This window comes from Salvelinus sp. IW2-2015, linkage group LG10 (assembly GCF_002910315.2).
Source record: "Salvelinus sp. IW2-2015 linkage group LG10, ASM291031v2, whole genome shotgun sequence".
Lineage (NCBI taxonomy): Eukaryota > Metazoa > Chordata > Actinopteri > Salmoniformes > Salmonidae > Salvelinus > Salvelinus sp. IW2-2015.
Window position 1 is genome coordinate 6463083 of NC_036850.1, and position 26565 is coordinate 6489647.

At 42.6% G+C, this 26565-nt stretch overlaps 1 protein-coding gene across 5 annotated transcripts in view; it reads right to left on the reverse strand.

The window, feature by feature from the left end:
- Nucleotides 1–4264: 4264 nt before the first annotated feature.
- Nucleotides 4265–26565, reverse strand: part of LOC111969214 (protein kinase C and casein kinase II substrate protein 3) — a 36417-nt gene continuing 14116 nt past the window's right edge. For all 5 annotated transcript variants that reach the window (XM_023995208.2, XM_023995209.2, XM_070445353.1 and 2 more), the window contains 9 exons: nt 16992–17084; nt 15896–16052; nt 15053–15288; nt 10747–10902; nt 9565–9740; nt 8539–8659; nt 7265–7398; nt 6045–6208; nt 4265–4546 (listed from right to left, as the gene is read on the reverse strand). In XM_023995208.2, the coding sequence (XP_023850976.1) occupies nt 4431–4546; nt 6045–6208; nt 7265–7398; nt 8539–8659; nt 9565–9740; nt 10747–10902; nt 15053–15288; nt 15896–16052; nt 16992–17045 (1314 nt within the window). In that variant the 5' untranslated portion in view covers nt 17046–17084 and the 3' untranslated portion in view covers nt 4265–4430. The remainder of the gene's footprint in view (nt 4547–6044; nt 6209–7264; nt 7399–8538; nt 8660–9564; nt 9741–10746; nt 10903–15052; nt 15289–15895; nt 16053–16991; nt 17085–26565) is intronic.

Genomic DNA, 26565 nt, shown 5'->3' on the forward strand with positions numbered 1-26565 from the left:
GTGTTTTCTCCGACACATTGGTGCGGCTGGCTTCCGGGTTAAGCGGGCGTTGTGTCAAGAAGCAGTGCAGATTGGCTGGGTTGTGTTTCGGAGAACGCATGGCTCTCGACCTTCGCCTCTCTCGAGTCTGTACGGGAGTTACAGCGATGGGACAAGACTTTAATTACCAATTGGATACCATGAAATTGGGAACAAAAAGGGGTAAAATAATAATGAATAAAAAAGTATTGTCTCTGGTATGCGATCTGGTTTCTGCTCAGGTTATGGACTGCAACCTTAAAGGTCCTCAAGGATGTCACCATTGCCCTTGATTCTAAACAATGTTGTGCTGCTATTTTTATTGACTTTGCCAAAGTTTTTGATACAGTAGACCATTCTTGTGGGCCGGCTAAGGAGTATTGGKGTCTCTGAGGGGTCTTTGGCCTGGTTTGCTAACTACCTCGCTCAAAGAGTGCAGTGTATAAAGTCAGAACATCTGCTGTCTCAGCCACTGCCTGTCACCAAGGGAGTACCCCAAGGCTCGATCCTAGGCCCCACGCTCTTCTTAATTTACATTAGCAACATAGCTCAGGCAGTAGGAAGCTCTCTCATCCATTTATATGCAGATGATACAGTCTTATCCTCAGCTGGCCCCTCCCCGGATTGTGAGTTAAATGCTCAACAAAGCTTTCTTAGTGTCCAACAAGCTTTCTCTACCCTTAACCTTGTTCTGAACACCTCCAAAAYAAAGGTCATGTGGTGTGGTAAGAAGAATGCCCCTCTCCCGACAGGTGTGATTACTACCTCTGAGGGTTTAGAGCTTGAGGTAGTCACCTCATACAAGTACTTGGGAGTATGGCTAGACGGTACACTACCCTTCTCTCAGAACATATCAAAGCTGCAGGCTAAAGTTAAATCTAGACTTGGTTTCCTCTATCGTAATCGCTCCCCTTTCACCCCAGCTGCCAAACTAACCCTGATTYAGATGACCATCCTACCCATGCTAGATTACGGAGACATGATTTATAGATCGGCAGGTAAGGGTGCTCTCAAGCGGGTACATGTTCTTTACCATTCGGCCATCAGATTTGCCACCAATGCTCCTTATAGGACACATACTCTATACTCCACTGTAAACTGGTAATCTCTGTATACCCGTCGCAAGACCCACTGGTTGATGCTTATTTATAAAACCCTCTTAGGCCTCACCCCCCCATCTGAGATATCTACTGCAGCCCTCATCCTCTACATACAACACCCATTCTGCCAGTCACATTCTGTTAAAGTTCCCCAAAGCACACACATCCCTGGGTCGCTCCTCATTTCAGTTCGCTGCAGCTAGCAACTGGAACGAGGTGCAACAAACACTCAAACTGGACAGTTTTATCTCCATCTCTTGATTCAAAGACTCAATCATGGACACTCTTACTGRTAGTTGTGCTAGCTTTGAGCAGTTCAGCACTGAAGTAGGAAAAACTGCAGGTGAAGTGATGAGCACGATCTCTTCTGCTGTTATACACAGATACCGCAAAGTAGGAATGTGTTACCTATTTAAGCTTAATCAACTAATTTGTTTGAGATATGGATCACGTGATACTGAGATTATAAAAATGTTTAAACGTGAGAGATTGTGATGGTTCCTTGGAATCTAGGTAGATAACCACTCAGCAGTTAAAACATCTGGTAAGGTGCAGGTTACTGTAGCCTTCCAAGACAGGTGATAGCAAATTATTATTTAATTTTATTATTTAGCCAAACCTGGGTCAAATACTTTAAAATATTTGTCTTTGTCTGACAAATTTTTGACCTGAAGAATAGATCCAATGGAATAGTACCAAAATTGCAAACTCCAAGCTAAATTAGGTGCACCTCAAATAAATGTACTTGACCCAGGTCTCTGTGGTTATCACACATTTGTCAAAGCCATAATCCAGAGTTCATTTAATATAAATAGTTATTTCACCAAATAAAATAGTCTTTGAAAATATCAATGAATGTTTTGGTTGTGGAATAAACATAGAAAAACCATAAATATATCCTGACAGATGATTTAGATAAATCATTTTGAATTGCCTGACACTTTATAAATCAATAACACTCATCTCAGACATGTGCAGCCAAAATAGTCTGCAGACATGCACCCCCCCAAAACAATCCTTCCTCTAAATTGCCATGTACATCAAACATTAGGAAAACCTTCCTTTGCCCTCAGAAGAGCCTCAATTCGTCGAGATATGGACTCCACAAGGGGTCGAAAGCGGTCCACAGGGAAGCTGGCCTATGTTGACTCCAATGCTTCCCACAATTGTGTCAAGTTGGCTGGATGTCCTTTGGGTGGTGGACCATTCTTGATACACACGGGAAACTGTTGAGCGTGAAAAGAACTGCAATGCTGTTGGGTTTGACGCAAACCGGTGAGCCTGGCACCTACTACCATACCTTGTTCAAAATCAACAGTTTTTGTCTTGCCCATTCACCCTCAATGGCACATAAACAATCCAGGTCTCAATTGTCTCAAGCATTAAAAATCCTTCTTTAACCCGTCTTTTCCCCTTCATCTACACTGAGTGGATTTAACATCAATAAGTGATCATATCTTTCACCTGGATTCACCTGGTCCGTCTATATCATGGAAAGAACAGGTGTTACCGTTATGTATACTCAGTGTATGTATGAAAACGATGGTTTACAGTTGATGCTTTTCACACTATTTTTTGCATTTATATTCAAGTTTTTAAACTTTAACATTCAAACATCAACTTCAATACATACATCCCTTAGAAATAAAATGATTTCAGAATTCGTTTAGAAACAATAACCATCATTACTGTAAACACCGTCTTTGTTTTCATTATGTTTTGGTTCAAACGAACACACAAGTCCAATGCTATTGCAAAGCAACTCAGTCACTACATTGAAGGAAATGTATTCTATATAAATGGTTCTGTACACTACTCCAGGGAATGCAAGGGGTTCAAGGTCATGTTATCAGCACAAATGTAGATTTACTACCTACTACAAATGTGCAGACTAATATCCAGGAAGTTCCAATATTTTTATGCCCATGTGACACAGTAATTTTAATGGCTTGTTTGTTCACTGGTTTATAGTAAATCACCATTCTGTTTCTCACAGGGCATGGTTCACCAATGAATGTCTAGACATTAGTCTTAAAAAGTATCCTTCAGTAAGATGTGTAATGAGAAAATGTGATATTTACTTCATCTCACTTTTTCTATTAAACTCCAGACAGATGGTTGTGGTTCACAACTCATTTCCAAGCATAAGAATCCATTYGACAATACTACTTGATTAAAAAGTGAAAATAAGTCAGCTGGTGGATTGGGATATGATTTAAACGGTTTATTTCTGAATTGTACATAGATTAGCTTGTTGCTTGTTAGTAGTTTCATGTAAAACCATGTTCACAGTGAGCGCAGAGCAGTGGAGACAGACATGTTCACATCGCCCTCAAAACAGTCTCATAGCTGTACACATCTGCATCTCACTTCTTCCCACAGGTTTAAATCAACTTATACAAGTCTTACTCTCCCTGGTTTAGTTGGTTTAGTTCATATGCAAAAAATGATAATTAAAATGATTTAAACAAGAAAAATAAATTATAATGCTAATAAAAGTGACTGTAGGTAAAAATTTGCGATATGGAATTACTCTCATACCCTCATCTAACAAGTATGGCTATTTGACTGAAAAAAAAGCAAGCACATCGAACCAATGTGGGTTTGAATGCATTGTAACCTTAATCTACTAACTATCCCAAACATACCCTTATCAATATTATGTGTATCTACGTACTTTTACATACTAAAAGTTATGGAAAATGAACATGTGAAGTACACAACATATTGTAAAGAAACCGCAAGTAACAGGTGAAAAACTGTGCATACCATCTCATCTTAATAAATACTTGAATTGTGAATTGTGCTTTGAGTGAAAGCTATTGAAATGTCAAAAGTTGACGCACAACTGAAGTGTGAGATCGTTTCTGCATCCTTGCAGAGGCACCCTCTCGTGATCGGTTAACTTGCTGTGTACCATCCTGTCCTCCAGGGGTCGCTCATATCGTCACCCAGCCTAAACCACTGCCGAGTGCTGCCAGTCACATGGCAGAGGATGACATCCTTCCCTGGTATCCTTTTCAAAAGGCACTGTACTGGTTATGTCTCTCACAAACAGAGGATAAAGTCCATGGGATAATGACCTCCATTCTTGGTATTAATCCTCTAGTAGTTACGGAAACAGTTTWAAAATTTGGACTGTATTCCCCGTTTCATTATTCTTGAAATTAAGAGCAACAGCTGTCTCGACAAATACAACAAGCAGTCTTCTGGGGGACTGTCTGCGCTGGTGTTGCTGTCGGTAATTCTCATGATGTCTGTACTCTGTGGTACCATTGGCTGCATTTTTTTGCCCAGGAAGGGGGTGGGTCATCAGGATGTGACGACCTGGACGTAGTTAGCAGGGTAAAGGCCCACATCTCCGTTGGCCAGCTGCCCTTTGCACCAGCCCTGGTCGTCCTCCTCACCCATCTTCATTAGCTCTTCACCTGAGTGATGAGAGAGCAGGAAGCACAGGGGAACATGCTTAATAATAACTCACACTGTTTCTTCCAGTCCCATGCATTTCTAGAATATTCCACTGACACCACCTGTTGGGAGTGTGAAACATCTTCAGTGCATTTCATGCATCCATATTCATGTAATGTACTTCTGAATCTGTTACAGGGACCACCACAAGGCGGCAACATAATTACCTGTGTACATCATGTTCTCGCCATATCCAAATGAAATTACTTAATTATTGACTATATCATCTCTTAGTTTAGTCTGAGGTGCTCTTCAAGAAAGCAACAGCTTATTGTGTAAGGGCTTATTCCTTCTCCAAAGGATTGTTAACCCCTGCCCTGTTTCAAATCATTTGGATTTTTGTGATCCATCAAGACTGGAACCAAAGTAGACCAAAAGCAAGGCCACAGTACAGATCAGAGTTAAAGTAAGGTCTACTAAGATATCTCTACATGGGCACTTCAACTCCTATTATCCTCTCCAAATCCAAGGGTACACGACCGCCCTCTGTGTAGACATCTACTAATCTAGGAGATCGCCCCAGACAAGGACATTAGCTCGCAGTTAGACTGGGCTCTAACGGGGGCTCAGACTGGTTAAGCTCCACTGGGAGGGAGACTTTGGAGTGTGACCCCACCAATCAGAGGGGCCAAGCACTGCCTTAACGACAGCTTTATTTTCACTAGCATAACAAGGGGGTCCCCCTGGGGTCGTCGTGATCATGGGAATTAGCTGCTAATCAAAATAACGGACAACGTTACCCTGTGCCTTTTGGCTGGCAGGAATCATTCTAGGATAAAGAAGTGCATTTTGTGAAGTCTCGACCAATGACGTGGTTCAGTTCAAGGTAATTCATACACATTTCAAAAACCATAATCGTCATGACTATCAATTGCAACACTTACCTGCAGTGTTGAGGTGTAGGAGTGTAAAAAGGATAATCATTTAGCTTGACACACCATTTATTGCATTCTTATTATGTACACATCCATTTTGAATGTTAAACATCCAGAATTAGGATGAGTATCTTCAACCAAAGCTGTAAATACAATAATGTTTCAAACAGGATATCCTATGAAAATGATATCAAGGATATATCAGGAAATAAATCAGACCAACGGGAACCAAGGCTGATCCTATACAATACATATATATATTTTTTTAAAGGTAAGTGGTAGGATACAAATTATATTGCTGCAGTGTCTTCAAATCTGATGCTCATGTTGTGTAAATCACACTTGTATTAATTCTCCCACTGTTGTTTGTCCTTAAATTTTCACCATGTTGACCAAATTAACAAATTATTATAATTTTTTCTTCCCACAAATGGTGAATTAATATCCACGCCACTAGTTTAACAAGACAAAGTGAGCTGTGGCTGCCATGCAGACATTGGTCCTCGTGTGTGTGTGTGTGTGTGTGTGTGTGTGTCTGTGTTGATGTCCAGTGACATTAATAAGCATTAGTAGGGATTAATACCTGCTTTAAAGCTCAGCTCATCCGCCTCCTGCCCAGTGTAATCATACAACGCTCTAACTCGTACACCTTCTACCTTCTCCTCTTCCTTCTCTAACCCATTAGCAGCGATGACCTTTCTGGGGATGTCTTCGTCAGACCAGTCTGATGAGTAGTCTTTCACCCCTCTGTTGACAGGAAAGGGGAAAAAAAGGGCAGAGGGTTAGTATACCTTGGCAAAAAAAGCTAAACAAATCTATTACTTTGTGTAGTCCTACAAGGACTGTATGAAGAAAACAATTAAAGTGTCATTTTAGATTCCATACATGGAGACTTCAACCAGAAATCAAACAAAATGTCTTATAATGAGAATACATGGCCCCGCGTTACATCACTGTAGCAATAACTTCAACCAACAGAGGGTGGTAGCGACCACAGGTTTTCCCCCCCCCCAACAAGTTCTATGAAAGGTGACACATTAAATCAATGTACCTTCATTTGATCTCCGTGCTCACACGCCAAGTTAGAGCGACACTGTATGAACATCTACTGTGACTGGTGTATGTATGTTTAACAGAACACGGAGGTTAAATTCAAAACGCATGAAAACAGGCACAGACACAAGGCCTCTGACTCAGCACTAGTACAAACACTAATTAGAGGCCGCAGCTCTCTGAGGATACAGGAAGTTAGTAACCGTGGTCCCCCATGGAGTTAAGAACACAAGACGAATATAGTAGCAGAAGCCAAACACAGTTTTTCAAAAAGCTGGAATAATTGGAGTTTAAACACCTCAGAGGTATACGTCGTTGGCGCAAACCAACAGGAAGTTAACATAAGAATAATTATGTCATCCTTTTGTTTGTTATGTTATTGAAAAAAAAAAAAACACTTGGCCTCAAGTACCAGTGTTAATTCTTTATTACAAATAAAAAATAAAGTACTCCTCAAACAGCCATTGTCCCGTGGGAACAGTGAGTCAGAATAACAAGACACTGTACTCCACTACTATTATTAGTCTTTCCTGCTCCATGCACAAGGCAGCTATTGTATTATAGAAGAGGAATGTCACACTAACATTGTTAAGTACCTGTCCTAAAGCTGAGAAGACAATTCATGAATAGTGGTGCAGTCGGACAAAGAGTCATCTCTAGCTCTACATTTGAACAACTCATTTGGTACAGAAGCTACAGTGATAGTGCAGGGCGGATAGGTCATGTGCAGGTCACAGAGCGCACAGTTACCTGGTGGTCTCCTGAGGGGTCTGGGGTGCCTCCTCGCTTGAAGGGACAATGTTGGTCAGGGTGACCACGTCCTCCGCCCGGCTGTTCCTCGCCTTCTGGTTGGAGATGGAGCGGTTTGACTCAGGGGACCATTCCTGGACAAACATTTATATGAGACTTCAAAAAGCATGGAACTATTTGATGTTTTCTAACTATCACCAGCTGGTAACATACCGTTTACTCACACATACAGAGGCTTCTTCTAAACAGTATAGTTTATATTGAACACCACCGAGTGAAATATCTATTGTACTCATCTGGCTTAGTGTGTTTTTTTAATCAATACCGTCAAAACCACACCCAAACACCACAAAAGAACAGCCACCTCACAGACCTGTAATCTAAACCAAATCACCATACAAATGAAAAGCGGAGAAAAAAAAATAATACAAAAACAGTTAACTGAGGATACAGTTTCACCAGTCACATGTTGATGCATCATCTTTGGGATGATACTAAATAACCAGAGGGCTTTTGAAGCCTTGTGCCTAGTGCTGGATCCACTACAGAGAGCTATGCTGCTCCCCAGCCAGGACAAAGGGGCCCCTGTGTCTGGGGAAAACCAGTGGGAATGCCAAAAGATTCCTAAGGCGACAGAGGAGAGCTGCCTCATTCTCCACAAGCGTCACAGTGGCTTTGCCTGGAACTGTAAACCAATGCCGGTTTCCAGATCAACATGCTCCTGCGTGCCAGCCAGCTATCGCCAGCTTTAAATTGATCATTATGAAGTAGAGGATTTTTTTTGTTCACAGTAGCTGGAATTTTCCACAAAATAGAAAAATTGCCTCCTGCATATGCAGTAGAGTTAAGGTGGTGACTGAGGAGCCGTTTTAAAAATGGACAGTTCTTAGGAACCTTGGGCAGTGTGTGGGGTGGTCAGCGCAGGCTTCAGCTCTGAGAACGCACTACAGCATTGCAGAACCAACTCAGGTCCACATGTCACACAAGGGCCCATTCAGTGTCATCCCAATTTGGAATTTACCAACAGTTTAAGCAAAAGCTCAATATGGCTCTATGGGGAAGATTTCTTATTTATATGAACAGTGAACACCTTTTACAACATTTCTTTACCAGATCATTTGGGTTTCATATATACTATTTGATAATCAGTAAATGTAGGCAACATATTTATTATTATAAGCTTACAGTATGCAATTTGCATTGTAACTCATGTTTGCTCAAAGTCAATAGACAATTTGTTTACATAAAAAGGTTAGACAGACAATGTCCTTCACCTCAAACTGTGGCCAGTTCATGCTCATGCCAGGCCCATGGGTGTTTCTCCACCACCTCAGATCTTCGCTGTCATTGGCTGCAGTGATGGTCTGGCCCAGGTCACGGTACAGGACCTTGAATCTAAGGGACAAATTCCTCTGTTAAATCACCGGAGTCACATTATCCGCACTTAACACAATACTGTGGTCAATGAGCAAGATGGTTCAACACGTGTGCGGATGCAAAGCGCAATTATCTAATGTGAACATCTTGGGTATGAATACACAGGATAACAGGGGTATGTGGAAAAATGAGGGCACACGTTCCCAAAAACATTTCATTATAGGAACATTTATAAAAAATAAAAATAAAAATAATAAAAAAGGGGGGAGGATATGCTGAGCTCCACAAATAAAACTGAAATCACAGTAACATTTTGTTGGAATGTGTGACGGAGGGTGTTTTTGTTGTGGGATTGGTGGACTTCATCCAGTCAAACCCATAGCTCAACTTTTACTTTACTAGGTTCGTCTCAATCTCTGGTAATAACAAGCGATAAGACAAAATTTCACTGAATATTTGCTCAGCCGGAAGACCAGACCAACCATCAACAGTTCCATGGTGACCTGGCCCTTGTCTAAATAGAGTAAGGTCCTGTTATGAAAGACTGGTAGTTAATGGACAACACCAGCGGTTGAACATTCCCTCCTTGTGTACACATACTGTTGAACAGAAACGTAGGCTAATTCTACGAATTAGTTGCACTATTAGATGCCCAAAGTTAACTGTTCAATCTTGTGCAATTTATGCAACTGTTAAACATGACTAATGTCTCAACGTCCTACCTGTAAGCGGCAAAGAATGTCCAGTGCCCAACTCAAGACGAGGAAGATTGATTTTTGAAGAAATATATTTATGAACCAAGATACGTTTGTTAACTATAAATAGATGTGTCCGGAAACCAAAAAGATGACCTCACTCAAGATATTTCACAGTTGACTTACAAGGGTAGAGGTACTAGTCAGCAGAAGGAGTGATTGTCATACCCATCCTTGCTGGAGAGGTCCAAATGTTTGTGAATGTCCAGCAGGACCTCCTTGAAGAAGCACAGTCTGTTCTTCTCGGCCTCCTGGGTGATCTCAAACACCTGCTCCATGTCCTCCATGTAGCGTGGGTTACAGCGGTTCAGCTCCTCCAAAGCCTTCTCATAGCGCTCCTTTGCCTGGAGTTAAAAACCAGACACACAACCCACTATACATCTAGCTTCAGACACAGATCACAGCATCGCCATCTTTACGTGCACAAAAAAAAAAAATGGGAGTAATTGGTAAAAGCGCATTAGCCATATACGTTTATGTACTTTGTCCTGTTATACCATTTGAAATATTTATAAAATTTGAAAGACTTCCTGTCAGATGCCAGGAAGCACTTGGCTTTGGTGTGGCTAATGATGTTCGGCATGTTGGTTATCAGAGAAGGAGCCTGCCGTCCCTGAGCAAACAGAGAGCCGTTACGGGGTGTAGTCTCAAGAGATTAGCTGTGGGCAAGTAAACCGACAAATCCAGTTTCTCAGGACTTAATGTATAAATTACAAACTATCCCAACATTTTAAATTAGGTGGAGCTCTGTTTATAGGACAGCTTTTGATTACTAACTCGACTTCAATGGGACCTTACAGTGCACATCCTACAGCTCATTATAGTTTAGACATGGTGGAAGACTAACAGCCTCCACAGATCCAGCCAGTCAAAAAAAACAAGAGCTCTCGGTCTTTCTGCTTGTCACTGCAAGGCTGCCACCTGACAAGCCTCATCACGCCAAACAGTTATGTTTTTTTTTTAAAAGGCGCGTCGGTATGTGCTTCCCCACCCACAATTTCACACTTGATGACAGGCTGCCTCTAGACAGCACACCAACTAAAACAAAGCTTTGTAACTGCACTAATTCCACCGACACATCCGCTATTTAGACTGGACGGTCCCATTAGCTGAACCTATAAGGCTGGTAGAAAAAACATATTGAATCCTCAAGAGGTTGGCTTGTTACTTGTTTTCATGGGTTAACAGTAGGTTCAAATAAAGGATCAGGATTCCAGCTAAAGTACAGCATGTAAGAAAAGAAGAAAAAAAAACGAAATGACCTCAAGCCTCTTGACTAAAATAAATGTTATGGAACCTGATGACTACCTAGATGAACACTTATTGTTCACATATGTGGAGTTTCAGTACCTTCTCTGCTTCCTGGTTGCATTTCTCAACACGGTCTGTAAATTTGCGGACCTCTTCCTGTGACTTGGTGGGGTCAGCCTTGGCATGGGTCTCGCGAGTCAAAGCAGTCTTCTCCTCTTTACGGGCCTGCTGGTAACTCTTCTTAGACGACTCCACCTTGGACAGGGGAATTCCTCTGTTTACATCACCAACCACACATCTATTGTATTTGGTACAAGTCATTCCCTAGGATCTAGACCTCAGCTGAATCTGGTAATTAATAGTGTGGCTGTTGAACAAATCGATGAGAACAAATTACTTGGGTGTTACCTTAGATTGCAAACGGTCATTGTCAAAACATAGATTCAATGGTTGTAAAGATGGGGCAAGTTCTGTCAATAATAAATAAAATGCTTTTCACACCACACTCCAAAAAGCAAGTCCTGCAGGCTCTAGTTTTGTCTTATGCTGATTATTGTCCGGTCGTGGTCATGTGCTGCAAAGAAAGACCTAGTTAAGCTGCAGCTGGCCCAGAACAGAGGCACATCTTGCTCTTCATTGTAATCAGAGGGATAATATAAATAGTCTCTCTTGGCTAAGAGTTGAGGCGAGGCTGTTTATAGAAAGAAGGGACGCAGTCAGTGTTGAAAATTCTTAAATGTTTGCATATTCAACTAACACACAGCTCTGAGACAAATTCAAGGCGTACAGTATTATATAGAGCCATTATTGCATGGAACTCCCATCGCGTAAATCAACAGCAATCCTGGTTTCGGAAAACAGATAAAGCAACACCTTACGGCACAACGCCTCTCCCCTATTTGACCTAGATATTTCATGTGAATGTTTTGATACACTACATGACCAAAAGTATATGGACACCTGCTCGACAAACATCTCATTCCAAAATCATGGGCATTAAATATGGAGTTGGTCCCCCATTTGCTGCTATAACAGCCTCCACTCTGCTGGGAAGGCTTTATACTAGATGTTGGAACATTGCTGCGGGGACTTGCTTCCATTCAGCCACAAGAGCATTAGTGAGGTCAGGCACTTATGTTGGGCGACTAGGCCTGGCTCGCAGTCGGCGTTCAAATCAAATTTATTTATATAGCCCTTCGTACATCAGCTGATATCTCAAAGCGCTGTACAGAAAACCAGCCTAAAACCCCAAACAGAAAGCAATGCAGGTGTAGAAGCACGGTGGCTTGGAAAAACTCCCTAGAAAGGCCAAAACCTAGAGGAACCAGGCTATGAGGGTTGGCCAGTCCTCTTCTGGCTGTGCCGGGTGGAGATTATAACAGAACATGTCCAAGATGTTCATAAATGACCAGTACGGTCAAATAATAATAATCACAGTAGTTGTCGAGGGTGCAGCAAGTCAGTTCCAATTCATCCCAAAGGTGTTCAATGGAGTTGAGGTCAGGGCTCTGTGCAGGCCAGTTAAGTTCTTCCACACCAATCTCGACACACCATTTCTGTATGGACCCCGCTTTGTGCTTAGGGGCATTGGCATGCTGAAACAGGAAAGGGCCTTCCCAAAACTGTTGCCACAAAGTACAGAATCGTCTAGAATGTCATTGTATGCTGTAGCGTTAAGATTTCCCTTCACTGGAACTAAGGGGCCTAGCCCAAACCATGAAAAACAGCCCCAGACCATTATACCTCCTCCATTAAACTATGCATTGGGGCAGGTAGCTCGCTCCTGGCATCCGTCAAACTCAGATTCGTCTGTCAGACTGCCAGATGGTGAAGCGTGATTCATCACTCCAGAGAACATGTTTCCACTGCTCCAGAGTCCAATGGCGGTGAGTTTTACACAACTCCAGCCGTCACTGTGCATTGCGCATGGTGATCACAAGCTGCTCGGCCATGGAAACCCATTTCATGAAGCTCCCGACGAACAGTTACTGTGCTGACGTTGCTTCCAGAGGCAGTTTGGAACACGGTAGTGAGTGTTGCAACCGAGGACAGAATTTTTACGTGCTACAGCACTCGCCTGTCCCGTTCTGTGAGCTTGTGTGTCCTGCCTCCTCGCGGCTGAGCCATTTCCACTTCACAATAACAGCACTTACAGTTGACCGGGGCAACTCTGGCAGGGCAGGAAATTGCGAACTGACTTGTTGGAAAGGTGGCATCCTATGACAGTGCCACGTTGAAAGTCAATGAGCTGTTCAGTAAGGCCATTCTACTGCCAATGTTTGTCTATGGAGATTGCATGGCTGTGTCCTCGATTTTATACACCTGGGTGTGGACGAAATAGCCAAATCTACTAATTTGAACGGGTGTCCACATACACTATATACAGTGGGGAGAACAAGTATTTGATAACCTGCAAAATCGGCAGTGTTTCCTACTTACAAAGCATGTAGAGGTCTGTAATATTTATCATAGGTACACTTCAACTGTGAGAGATGGAATCTAAAATCTAATCTAAAAATCCAGAAAATCACATTGTATGATTTTTAAGTAATTAATTTGCATTTCATTGCATGACATAAGTATTTGATCACCTACCAACCAGTAAGAATTCCAGCTCTCACAGACCTGTTAGTTTTTCTTTAAGAAGCCCTCCTGTTCTCCACTCATTACCTGTATTAACTGCACCTGTCCACACACTCAATCAAACAGACTCCAACCTCTCCACAATGGCCAAGACCAGAGAGCTGTGTAAGGACATCAGGGATAAAATTGTAGACCTGCACAAGGCTGGGATGGGCTACAGGACAATAGGCAAGCAGCTTGGTGAGAAGGCAACAACTGTTGGTGCAATTATTAGAAAATGGAAGAAGTTCAAGATGACGGTCAATCACCCTCGGTCTGGGGCTCCATGCAAGATCTCACCTCGTGGGGCATCAATGATCATGAGGAAGGTGAGGGATCAGCCCAGAACTACACGGCAGGACCTGGTCAATGACCTGAAGAGAGCTGGGACCACAGTCTCAAAGAAAACCATTAGTAACACACTACGCCGTCATGGATTAAAATCCTGCAGCACACGCAAGGTCCCCCTGCTCAAGCCAGCGCATGTCCAGGCCCATCTGAAGTTTGCCAATGACCATCTGGATGATCCAGAGGAGGAATGGGATAAGGTCATGTGGTCTGATGAGACAAAAATAGAGCTTTTTGGTCTGAACTCCACTCGCCGTGTTTGGAGGAAGAAGAAGGATGAGTACAACCCCAAAGAACACCATCCCAACAGTGAAGCATGGAGGTGGAAACATCATTCTTTGGGGATGCTTTTCTGCAAAGGGGACAGGACGACTGCACCGTATTGAGGGGAGGATGGATGGGGCCATGTATCGCGAGATCTTGGCCAACAACCTCCTTCCCTCAGTAAGAGCATTGAAGATGGGTCGTGGCTGGGTCTTCCAGCATGACAACGACCTGAAACACACAGCCAGGGCAACTAAGGAGTGGCTCCGTAAGAAGCATCTCAAGGTCCTGGAGTGGCCTAGCCAGTCTCCAGACCTGAACCCAATAGAAAATCTTTGGAGGGAGCTGAAAGTCCGTATGGCCCAGGGACAGCCCCGAAACCTGAAGGATCTGGAGAAGGTCTGTATGGAGGAGTGGGCCAAAAACCCTGCTGCAGTGTGTGCAAACCTGGTCAAGAACTACAGGAAACGTATGATCTCTGTAATTGCAAACAAAGGTTTCTGTAACAAATATTAAGTTCTGCTTTTCTGATGTAACAAATACTTATGTCACGCAATAAAATGCAAATTAATTACGTAAAAATCATACAATGTGATTTTCTGGATTTTTGTTTTAGATTCCGTCTTTCACAGTTGAAGTGTACCTATGATAAAAATTACAGACCTCTACATGCTTTGTAAGTAGGAAAACCTGCAAAATCGGCAGTGTATCAAATACTTCTTCCCACTGTATACACACAAAAGTATGTAAGCTGTGTGCCATTTTAAAATGGATGAGAATGTTCTTGTCAATTAATTATTCTTTTTTTTTTTTTTTTTTTTTTACATTTTCAGTCATTTAGCAGATGCTCTTATGCAGAGCGACTTACAGTGCATACATTTTTCATACTGGTCTCCTGTGGGAATCGAACCCACAACTCTGGCGTTGCAAGATCCAGGTTCTATCAACTGAGCCACACGGGACAAGCAACATTAATGTTCTGTATTATGTCATATTTGGTGTGGACCCCAGGAAGAGTAGCTTCTGCTTTCGCAACAGCTGATGGGGATCCTAATAAAAAAACAGATCTAACCACAATATGTACAACTAATCTATTATTGGTCATTCAGGGTTGATTATGTACGAAGATTAAACTGGTTTAAAAAAGCAAAATAAGTAGAGCAACACTCACGTCTTTCAGTTTCCGAACCCAGGGTTTTTGTGCCTTGCGGAAACCTTCCTCTGCATCCTTTGTCTCCCGGAACCCTCCGATCATCTGCTTGTGGAAGGCATCTTTCTGCCAGTTACGGACCTTGTCGCTGTCCTCCACAGCCAGGTGCTCCTTCAGCTCCATGTGGATCTCACTCAGCCTATCAGCGGCATTCATGAAGGCATGCCACGCCTTCTCCAGGGTGCCATACTGAGGCCCTTCAGGTAGGGAGAAGTCACAGGGTTAACGGACACGTTTCACTCCAATAACACATGGCTCCAAGTCATTCAATGAGAGTCAAGTCATTATCCAACCAGTAAACTACACTACCGGTCAAAAGCTTTAGAACACCTACACATTCAAGGTTTTTTTCTTTATTTTTACTATTTTCTACATTGTAGAATAATAGTTAGGACATCAAAACTATTAAATAACACAAATCACGTAGTAACCAAAACATTTTAAGATATTTTAAATTAAGGTGACTCAAGTAAAAGTCACCCAGTAAAATTGTACTTGAGTAAAAGTCTAAAAGTATTTGGTTTAAAATATACTTAAGTATCAAAAGTAAAAATATAAAATTCCTTATATTAAGCAAACCAGATGGCACAACCATCTTGTTTTTTTTATTTACAGAAAGTCAGGGGCTCACTCAAACATTTAGACATAATTTACAAACGAAGCATGTGTGTTTAGTGAGTCTGCCAGACCAGAGGCTGTAGGGTTGACCAGGGACATTCGGTTGATAAGTGAATTGGACTTTCTGTGCTGCGCATTAAAAAAATGTTTTAACTAAAAAGTCCCCCCACTACCAGGCCAACTCACCTTTCTCCACCACGCCCCTCCACTTCTTGGCCCAGTCACTCAGCTGCTGGGAATATCCCTTCTCAATCTTGGCCCGCTCCGTGAAGCAGCTGACGAGCTCGTTGCACAGCTTGTGTCCATCGTCGATACGCTTCACCGTCCTCTTGTAGTGCCCCGGCTAAGTAAAGACGGACATATACTTGTGTAAGAAAGATCTGCTAAATAGGGAGAAAGTTGTGGAAATATGGCCGTTGACTTGTGGTTTAGTCAAATTTACCAGTTAGAGAGAAGACTGGGAAAATTTGACAACCCACAGTTGACCTCTGAATACAGAGAGCACATGAACATCTGGACAGTCATCAAGAGTGGCCTTAGGTTGCAGTAAATGTCAGACTTAAACAGCTGTCAATGCCTCAGCTTATTTTGTTGACTGCTGCAGAGGATACGTATCTATGAAGCCATTCAAAATGAGCTGAAATTTTAACACGTTTGTACCTGTCAACATAGCACACAAAAATCAGACGGATTAGTTTGCTGGTTAAAATGGGAATGCCACAGGCCAGGGAGAGAGATTTGTACATCGTTACAACACTATATATATATATATATATATATATATATATATATATATATATATATATATATATATATATATATACACACACACGACATTTGTAATGTCTTTATTCTTTTGAAACTTCTGTATGTTAAATGTTGACTGTTCATTTTTATTGTTTATTATCTACCTCACTTGCTTTGGCAATGTTAACATATGTTTCCCATGCCAATAAAGCCCCTTGAATTGAGAGACATATTACATAATCAACCACTGGACCCTTTAATGCATAGAGCAGGTGACTAGTGCTGCTAGTTTCCCTCAGAGCAAGTGATAACTTGATGGGGTGGGGMAAAAGAGGAGCTAATGAGGGGAGGAACCTCTTGTAGCTAGGTACATGGAAATGTATAATCAGCAGGGACTCATTATGCGTGTTGCCCATGCGAACGATGGAAGGCTGCCCGAGGGGGCAGTCCCGTGGTAGTCCCACTTCCACACTAGATTGGTCAGCTCCACAGGGTTGGCAGCCCTGAGGGTGTAGGGTGCAGTTGTCGAGCTTACCTCCCAGAAGCTTTCGCAGCTCCCGACGTCTCGCAGGTCTCCATTGGAAGACATCTCGGGGTCGCCTTTACAGCACAGAATGATGGCGGCTATCTGTTACAACCGAGGCGAGAACAACATGTAAGACTGTCGATGGACTATGGAGCTGGATATAGTTATGTGCAACCCACTCAAACTTCTGGGAGTCAAATTCAAGAGAAAAAAATGCAGGAAAAATTGCCAAAAGCAACAGCAGCAACTACTRTGTCATCACAAGGGAAAAGTAAATCACTGCCCTACTTGGCAAGCATCCATAGGGTTAATACCAGAGCAGTGGCTGGGCAGAATATATATATATTTTTTAAACAGTATTAAGTATTTAGACGGTATTTTTATTTCCCCCCTTCTTTCACCCTGACCCTGCTAACTTTCATGTATTTTCTGATGAAGCGATCCACTGGCATTACGCCACATCCTTAGTCTGTAGAAAAGGCCCCATAGCTTCTCCTCACAGAGCTAATGAGTCTACCCTAAAGGTGTAATCCAGTAATCCCGTAGGGTGAGGGGAGAGAAAGTAACAGAGCAGGTCTCACCTCTAAAACTAGTCTGCCTCGGCTCAATCCTCTGACAGAGACAGACACTCAGCCAGGCTGGGGTTGCATGAGATAGATAAATGACGACCTGTCATTGAGGTTAACCCACCACCACACTTAGTCAGCCATATTAATAGCAGGTCTTATCTAATGCCAACCAAAAAATTGTTTTTCAAGAGCAAAAACTCTAACACATCCACATTCCTTGAGCTCGCATATGCCTGAAAATAACACTTGTTGCATGGTCAATTGACCAAATTATTTAATATTGAATTTAAATTAAAACAATGGTCAAAACAAAATCTAGATCCATTTTTAAAATTCCCAACTCAAAAAAAATGAACCGTGTACAGAGTTCACACTTCCCTATACATCCACTTCCCCTGGTCCCGTTCCTGATTGTATTAGCTAGTGGTGCCAAGGTCGAACTGCTTCCTTTGACAGACAACAACTTGGAAGGAAGACTGGGGATTCTGGGGACATTCATTACCAAAGCTATACGGTGTGACTTTGCACTGCTAAACACCAGCCGCCTCCCTATCAAGTCTGAAAACTCACAATTGAAAGGAAAAATTCATTTTAAAAAGTAACTTTGCAAACGGATTTGGCCACAAACCTGTGGACTTCGTACAGCACAAACGCTTAACAAAAATCTAAAAACGCAACACTAAACAATCTGTGGCATTGTGTTGTGTGACAACTGCACATTTTAGAGTGGCCTTATTGTTCCCAGCACAAGGTGCACCTGTGCAATGCTGTTTAAAATCAGCTTCTTGATTTGCCACACCTGGTCAGGTGAATGGATTATCTGGGAAAGGAGAAAATGCTCACTAACAGGGATGTAAACAAATTCCTGCACAACATTTGAGAGAATTAAGCTTCTTGTGCTTATAGAACATTTCTGGGATCTTTTCTTTCAGCTCATGAAACATGGGACCAACACTTAACATCGCACTGCATGGGGCAAAATGGTGGTCACACCACATGCTAACTGATTTTCTGAGGCAAGCCCCTACCTTTTTTGAAAGGCATCCGACCAGATGCATATCTGTATTCCCAGTCATGTGAAATCCATAGATTAGGGCCTAATTAAATTGACTGATTCCCTAATATGAACTGCAACTCAGTAAAACATTAAATTGATGCATGTTGCATTTATATTTTTGTTCAGTGTATACACACACGTCGACACCCCTTCAAATGAGTGGCTTTGGCTACTTCAGCCACACCCGTTGCTGACAAGTGTATAAAATTGAGCACACAGCCATGCAATCTCCATAGACAAACATTGGCCCGTACTGAAGTGCTCAGTGACTTTCAACGTGGCACTGTCATAGGATGCCACCTTTCCAACAAGTCAGTTGGTCAAATGTCTGCTCTGCTAGAGCTGCCCCGGTCAACTAAGTGCTGTTATGGTGAAATGGAAATGTCTAGGAGCAATAAAGGCTCAGCCATGAAGTGGTAAGCCACACAAGCTCACAGAAGGGGACCGCTGTCTGTCCTCAGTTGCAACACTCATTTCCAACCTGCCTCTGGGAACAACATMAGCACAATAACTGTTCGTCGGAAGCTTCATGAAATGTGTTCTCTGGAGAAATGATTCACGCTTCACCATCTGGCAGTCTGCCGGACGGATCTGGGTTAGGCGGATGCCAGGAGAAAGCTACATGAATAGTGCCAACTGTGAAGTTTGGTGGAAGAATATTGGTCTGGGGCCATTTTTCAAGATTCGGTCTCGGCCCGATACAGTATACAAGGGCATTCTAGATGATTCTGTGCCCACTCCTGTTTCTGCATGACAATGTCCACATTAACAAAGCGAGGTCCATTCAGAAATGGTTTGTCGAGATTGGTTTGGAAGAACTCGACTGGCCTGCACACAAAGCCCTGACCTCAATCCCATCGAACACCTTTGGGAGGAATTGGAACGCCGACTGCGAGCCAGGCCTAGGTCACCCAACCTCACTAAAGCTCGTGGCTGAATGGAAGCAAGTCCCCGCAGCAAAGTTCCAACACTAGCGGAAAGCCTTCCCAGCAGAGTGGAGGCTGTTGTAGCAGAAAAGGGGGGGACAAACTCCATATTAAATGCCCATGGTTTTGGAACGAGATGTTCGACGAGCAGGTCATGTACTGTACATGGGCTAGCTACACCCTTATTCTGAGAATTTATATAGGTAATGGACCTACAAATATGATAGACAACCATAATTCCATCCAGTTTTATTGAAGTCATATCGTACGTAGAAGAAAATCACGACAGCTGAAGGAAACCGTAAGTTTTGGTGTAATTTTATAAAGGCCGAATAACAGGTATCTTTTGGTTATCACTATGGTAACAGCATCCAGGAACAATAAAAAGCACAATATTTACATCTTGCAGTTAAATGACAAAATTAGGAAAAGGAAAAAAACAAATGTTATATTAATTATGCCAGAAWTGGGAGTGGAAACACCTTTATGTGCAAATATTGATATAATAGCCATCATATCGAAGTAAATTTACTGCAATCTACTGCAAAGATAGCCTGCAGAGTTCTGTCCTTAGTATCCAGGTCTGTGCCCAAACAATTTGAACTTCTTTTAAAAATCCACCTCTAAAAACAAGTCTCTCACCGTTGCCGCCTGCTATAGACCACCCTCTGGACACCATATGTGAACTGATTGCCCCCCATCTATCTTCAGAGCTCGTGCTGCTAGGCGACCTAAACTGGAACATGCTTAACACCCCGCCATCCTACAATCTAAGCTTGATGCCCTCAATCTCACACAAATTATCAATGAACCTACCAGGTACCACCCCAAAGCCGTAAACACGGGCACCCTGATAGATATCATCCTAACCAACTTGCCCTCCAAATATACCTCTGCTGTTTTCAACCAAGATCTCAGCGATCACTGCCTGCATCCGTAATGGGTCAGCGGTCAAACGCTCCCTGAAACACTACAGCGAGCAGGCCTTTCTAATCGACATGGCCGAGGTATCCTGGAAGGATATTGATCTCATCCCGTCAGTAGAGGATGCCTGTTTTTTTTTTAAATGCCTTCCTCACCATCTTAAATAAGCATGCCCCATTCARGAAATTTAGAACCAGGAACAGATATAGCCCWTGGTTCTCTCCAGACCTGACTGCCCTTAACCAACACAAAAACATCCTATGGCGTTCTGCATTAGCATCGAACAGCCCCCGTGATATGCAACTTTTCAGGGAAGCTAGAAACCAATATACACAGGCAGTTAGAAAAACCAAGGCTAGCTATTTCAAGCAGAAATTTGCTTCCTGCAACACAAACTCAAAAGTTCTGGGACACTGTAAAGTCCATGGAGAATAAGAACATTTCCTCCCAGCTCCCCACTGCACTGAAGATAGTGGATTTATCGGTGGTGACAAGTGTTTCCTATAATTGAGAATTTCAATAAGCATTTTTCTACGGCTGGCCATGCTTTCCACCTGGCTACCCCTACCCCAGTCAACAGCACTGCACCCCCCACAGCTACTTGCCCAAGCCTTCCCCATTTCTCCTTCTCCCAAATCCAGTCAGCTGATGTTCTGAAAGAGTTGCAAAATCTGGACCCCTACAAATCAGCCGAGCTAGATAATCTGGACCCTTTCTTTCTAAAACTATCTGCTGAAATTGTTGCCACCCCTATTACTAGCCTGTTCAACCCCTCTTTCGTGTCGTCTGAGATCCCCAAAGATTGGAAAGCTGCCGCGGTCATCCCCCTCTTCAAAGGGGGAGACACTCTAGACCCAAACTGCTACAGACCTATATCTATCCTACCCTGCCTTTCTAAGGTCTTCGAAAGCCAAGTCAACAAACAGATTAACGACCATTTCAAATCCCACCATATCTTCTCCGCTATGCAATCTGGTTTCAGAGCTGGTCATGGGTGCACCTCAGCCACGCTCAAGGTCCTAAACAATATCTTAACCGCCATCGATAAGAAACAATACTGTGCAGCCGTATTCATTGACCTGGCCAAGGCTTTCGACTCTGTCAATCACCACATCCTCATCGGCAGACTCGACAGCCTTGGTTTCTCAAATGATTGCCTCGCCAGGTTCACCAACTACTTCTCTGATAAAGTTCAGTGTGTCAAATCGGAGGGTCTGTTGTCTGGGCCTCTGGCAGTCTCTATGGGGGTGCCACAGGGTTCAATTATTGGACTGACTCTCTTCTCTGTATACATCAATGATGTCGCTCTTGCTGCTGCTGAGTCTCTGATCCACCTCTATGCAGACGACACCATTCTGTATACTTCTGGCCCTTCTTTGGACACTGTGTTAACAACCCTCCAGACGAGCTTCAATGCCATACAACTCTCCTTCCGTGGCCTCCAATTGCTCTTAAATACAAGTAAAACTAAATGCATGCTCTTCAACCGATCGCTGCCCGCACCTGCCCGCCTGTCCAACATCACTACTCTGGACGGCTCTGACTTAGAATATGTGGACAACTACAAATACCTAGGTGTCTGGTTAGACAGTAAACTCTCCTTCCAGACTCACATTAAGCATCTCCAATCCAAAGTTAAATCTAGAATTGGCTTCCTATTCCGCAACAAAGCATCCTTCACTCATGCTGCCAAACATACCCTTGTAAAACTGACCATCCTACCAATCCTCGACTTTGGAGATGTAATTTACAAAATAGCCTCCAATACCCTCGCTTCATACTCGTCGCCAAACYCACTGGCTCCAGGTCATCTACAAGTACATGCTAGGTAAAGTCCCCCCTTATCTCAGCTCGCTGGTGACCATAGCAGCACCCACCTGTAGCACACGCTCCAGCAGGTATATCTCTCTGGTCATCCCCAAAACCAATTCTTCCTCCTTCCAGTTCTCTGCTGCCAATGACTGGAACGAACTGCAAAAATCTCTGAAACTGGAAACACTTATCTCCCTCACTAGCATTAAGCACCAGCTGTCAGAGCAGCTCACAGATTACTGCACCTGTACATAGCCCATCTATAATTTAGCCCAAACAACTACCTCTTCCCCTACTGTATTTATTTATTTTGCTCCTTTGCACTCCATTATTTTTCTACTTTGCACATTCTTCCACTGCAAATCAACCATTCCAGTGTTTTACTTGCTATATTGTATTTACTTCACCACCATGGCCTTTTTTTTTGCCTTCACCTCCCTTCTCACCTCACATTGTATATAGACTTATTTTTCTACTGTATTATTGACAGTATGTTTGTTTTACTCCATGTGTAACTCTGTGTTGTTGCATGTGTCGAACTRCTTTGCTTTATCTTGGCCAGGTCGCAATTGTAAATGAGAACTTGTTCTCAACTTGCCTACCTGGTTAAATAAAGGTGAAATAAAAATAAATAAATAAAAATTTAGAGTCAAGTGTTGATATGGTGTTTGGTTCTCCCACTACGACTCAGGAAACCATGCAGTTTATTAAGATAGATTAAATAAATTAACCTCACCATAATAAAGCACTGCTCTACCATCAGGGCAGGTCCTACAGGCCCTAGTTGTTGCACCTTGACTACTGTTCAGTCATGTGGTCAACTGCCACAGAGGGACTAAGGAACATTGCAATTGGCTCAGAACAGGGCACCACGGCTGGCCCTTGGATGTACACAGAGAGCTAACAATAATATGCATGACAATCTCTCCTGGCTCGAAGTGGAGGAGAGACTGACTTCATCACCGCTTGTATTTGTGAGGTATTGACATGTTGAATGCACCGAGCTGTCTGTATGAACTACTGGTGCACAGCTCAACCATCCATGCATACCCCACAAGACATGCCACCAGAGGTCTCTTCACAGTCCCCAAGTCCAGAACAGACTATGGGAGGCACACAGCACTACATAGAGCCATGACTACATGGAACTCTAATCCACATCAAGTAAGCAGTAAAATTATATTTAAAAAAGGCAGATAAAAATACACCTTATGGAACAGYGGGGACTGTTGCTTCACAAACAGACACATGCACTATACACAAACATAAACATGGATTTTGTGTTGTAGATATGTTGTAGTAGAGTAGGAGCCTGAGGGGACACACTTAATGTGTTGTGAATGTATTGTAACATTTAAAAATGTTACAACTGCCTTAATGTTGCTGGACCCCAGCAAGAGTAGCTGCTGCCTTGGCAGGAACTAACGGAGATCCGTAATAAATACACGGCAGTGAAAGTGCACGGTGATGAGTTTGATGCTGCTTTCCAATAAATATTGAGGCTCTTATTCTGGTGACATAACCAATGCTTGACTGTCATTTGACAAATAAAAATATTCTTATCCATAAATATCAAATCTGTAGACTAGCCAACCTGCACTGTATCTGCAAGCTGCTGGCCAGAATGCAGATGCCAAGACCAGAGTAGACACATACATATGCTATTTAACACAACAGTTTGTGACAAAAACAAAACATCGGTAGAGTTGAAAATGCAATGGGAAAACAGTGAACTTCAGATTTTTTTATTCGGTACATGAAAACATAAGCTTAACGGTACATTGTGTGCACTTCATCACGCACTGATTTTAATCCACAACAAGTCCATTTGGTGTAAACATACCACTGGCTGGAAAAAAACACATTTTCTTTATGTGGATTCTAGAATAATTCACATGGAAATGTGTCCCAATTGGATGGAAACCTCGCTAATGTTAAAATGTTACAATCGCAATTTCCTTAGAATACCCTTGGTGAGTATTGCAGTTTAGACATTCAATATCCTTGAACTTCCTGCTGGCAAGGAGAGGAGGGGTGGTGCTGTGGAATGTATGCTAGCAGGAGAGGCATTTCCCACAAATACGCCAAAACAGGAAAATGAGAGGCTCACTTCAGCAAGGCCTGCTAATTGAAAAGTCAATATCTCGGACCCATCTCAGAGTGGAAAAGTTGGGTGGTGTGGGGAAGCAGCACGACAACAGTGATTGAGGCCCCGGGGTCAAGTAATATAACCCCTGAACGATGATGGAAAACAAGCAGCTCGTAAGGCGGGGTCAAGTGAGTCAACCACCACTAATCTCCATTCACTAACCAGCTGACGGCGTAAGTAAGACATTTCAGCAGCTTGAGTAATCTAGRTCACATTGGATTCAACATACTGATACAAATTCAGTCCCTGGAGGGGCCAAAGGCTCAGATTCAATAGATACTAATATGAAATGTTTTTCTACAGATGCCATACATTTATGGAATCTAGGGATATTATAGTGTCCGTTATCAGGGGTGTATATTGAAATCACAAGAATAAGAGCAGAAAGCAGAGCAGCCACCTATAGAGTACACACAATTCATACTACAAAAAATTAAGTCTGTAAACATGACAGGCTGCAGAAACACACACTCAGGTATCTGGGTCTTTTTGCATGTAGCCTCTACTCAGAGATTACATGCTCAATCTTTAGMATTTCTGGAACCCTATAAATTACAATTAAAAAAGTAATGTCGAAAAACAATACTCAAAAATAGGCGGTGGAATGAATAAAATGAAATTCCTTGCCGGACTTCCTTTTCTATTCAATTTATATTGTGTAACAAAAATCTTGAAAGCAACCTTTCTATAGAGGACCATAAAGAGATTTCCTAAATGCTGTGGAAAACAAAGTATATGACAAGCATTAAGGAAGACCCCTGACACTTGAAAGAACATAAGTGAGCAACAAACTTCCACATAGGCCCTGTAGGCAACAGACCATGTGCTCCCGAGTGGTGCAGTGGTCTAAGGCACTGCATCTCAGTGGCGTCACTACAGCCCGTGGTTCGAATCCAGGCTGTATCACATCCGGCCGTGATAGAGTCCCATAGGGCGGCGCACAGTTTGCCCAGCATTATCCAAGTCGATTTAAGAATTTGTTCTTAAATCGACTTGCCTAGTTAAAAAAAAATGTGCTACAGGCCTTCATTTGGACATCATCCCTGTGTCAGAGGATGTTTACGTTCCACCGGTCACCAACTTTGTTTAGGCAGTATGCTCAGTTCATCCAGATCACTTAGCAGACCTGGAATTTGTCTGTTTAAATCTCGGGGAGATTAAATCCTCAGCGGGGGCATGGCTGACAGAAGACAGCAGGTCCTGTTTAACAGAGGGTTTTGGGTCGAACACTGCTGAACCCTTCATGGAAAAGGGCACAAGTCGTCTCAAGTCAGAGCTGGAAACAAGTATTTGTGGGCAAGTAGGCCGTGGACTGAACAGCATAGAGGTAAACTGGATACCAAATGGCAGCACATTCAGAACCCATTATGGGTGCTTTCATCCCTCCCCCTTAGACGTGGCTTTGAGAACATGTACCATGTGGAACTGGTTAACTTACATTGCWTAGACAAACATTCCAGCTAGATTAATCCCCCCAAAAATGACAAAATCTAGAGATAGAAACACTACCTGGAGAGATTAAGTTCTAATGTACATGCAGAGTACTGAAAATGGCTCTTCTCAGAATGTTACCCATGCTGACCGAGTAAGAGAATGAACACAGGCTCATGTTTTCTTCCAAAATTGGGTCAGATTAACAAGAAGCCAAGAGCTCATAAACCACACTGGAAACTTGTAGTCAATCTGATTAAATGTATACGAGCAGCATGTGCAGCTATTATTTTCACTGAAAACGCAGTTCAAAGTCTGAGCAAGCATAGAATGTTCTGCAAATACTTTCCTTGTTGGATTTCTGCAACACAGTGCAGTCAGAAAGTATCCAGACATCTTGACTTTTCCACATTGTTACGATATAGCCTTATTCTAAAATGTATTTAATACATTTTCCCCCCCTCAATCTACACACAATACCCCATAATGACTAAGCAAATAAATAAGTTTAAGTTTATAAAAAAATATCACATAACTATTCAGGCCCTTTACTCAGTACTTTATAAAACGTACCTTTGGCAGCGATGGGGAGCATTGCTGCACAGCTATTTTCAGGTCTCTCCAGAGATGTTAGATCGGGTTCAAATCCGGGCTCTGGCTGGGCCACTCAAGGACATTGAGACTTGTCCCAAAGCCACTTCTGGGTTGTCTTGGC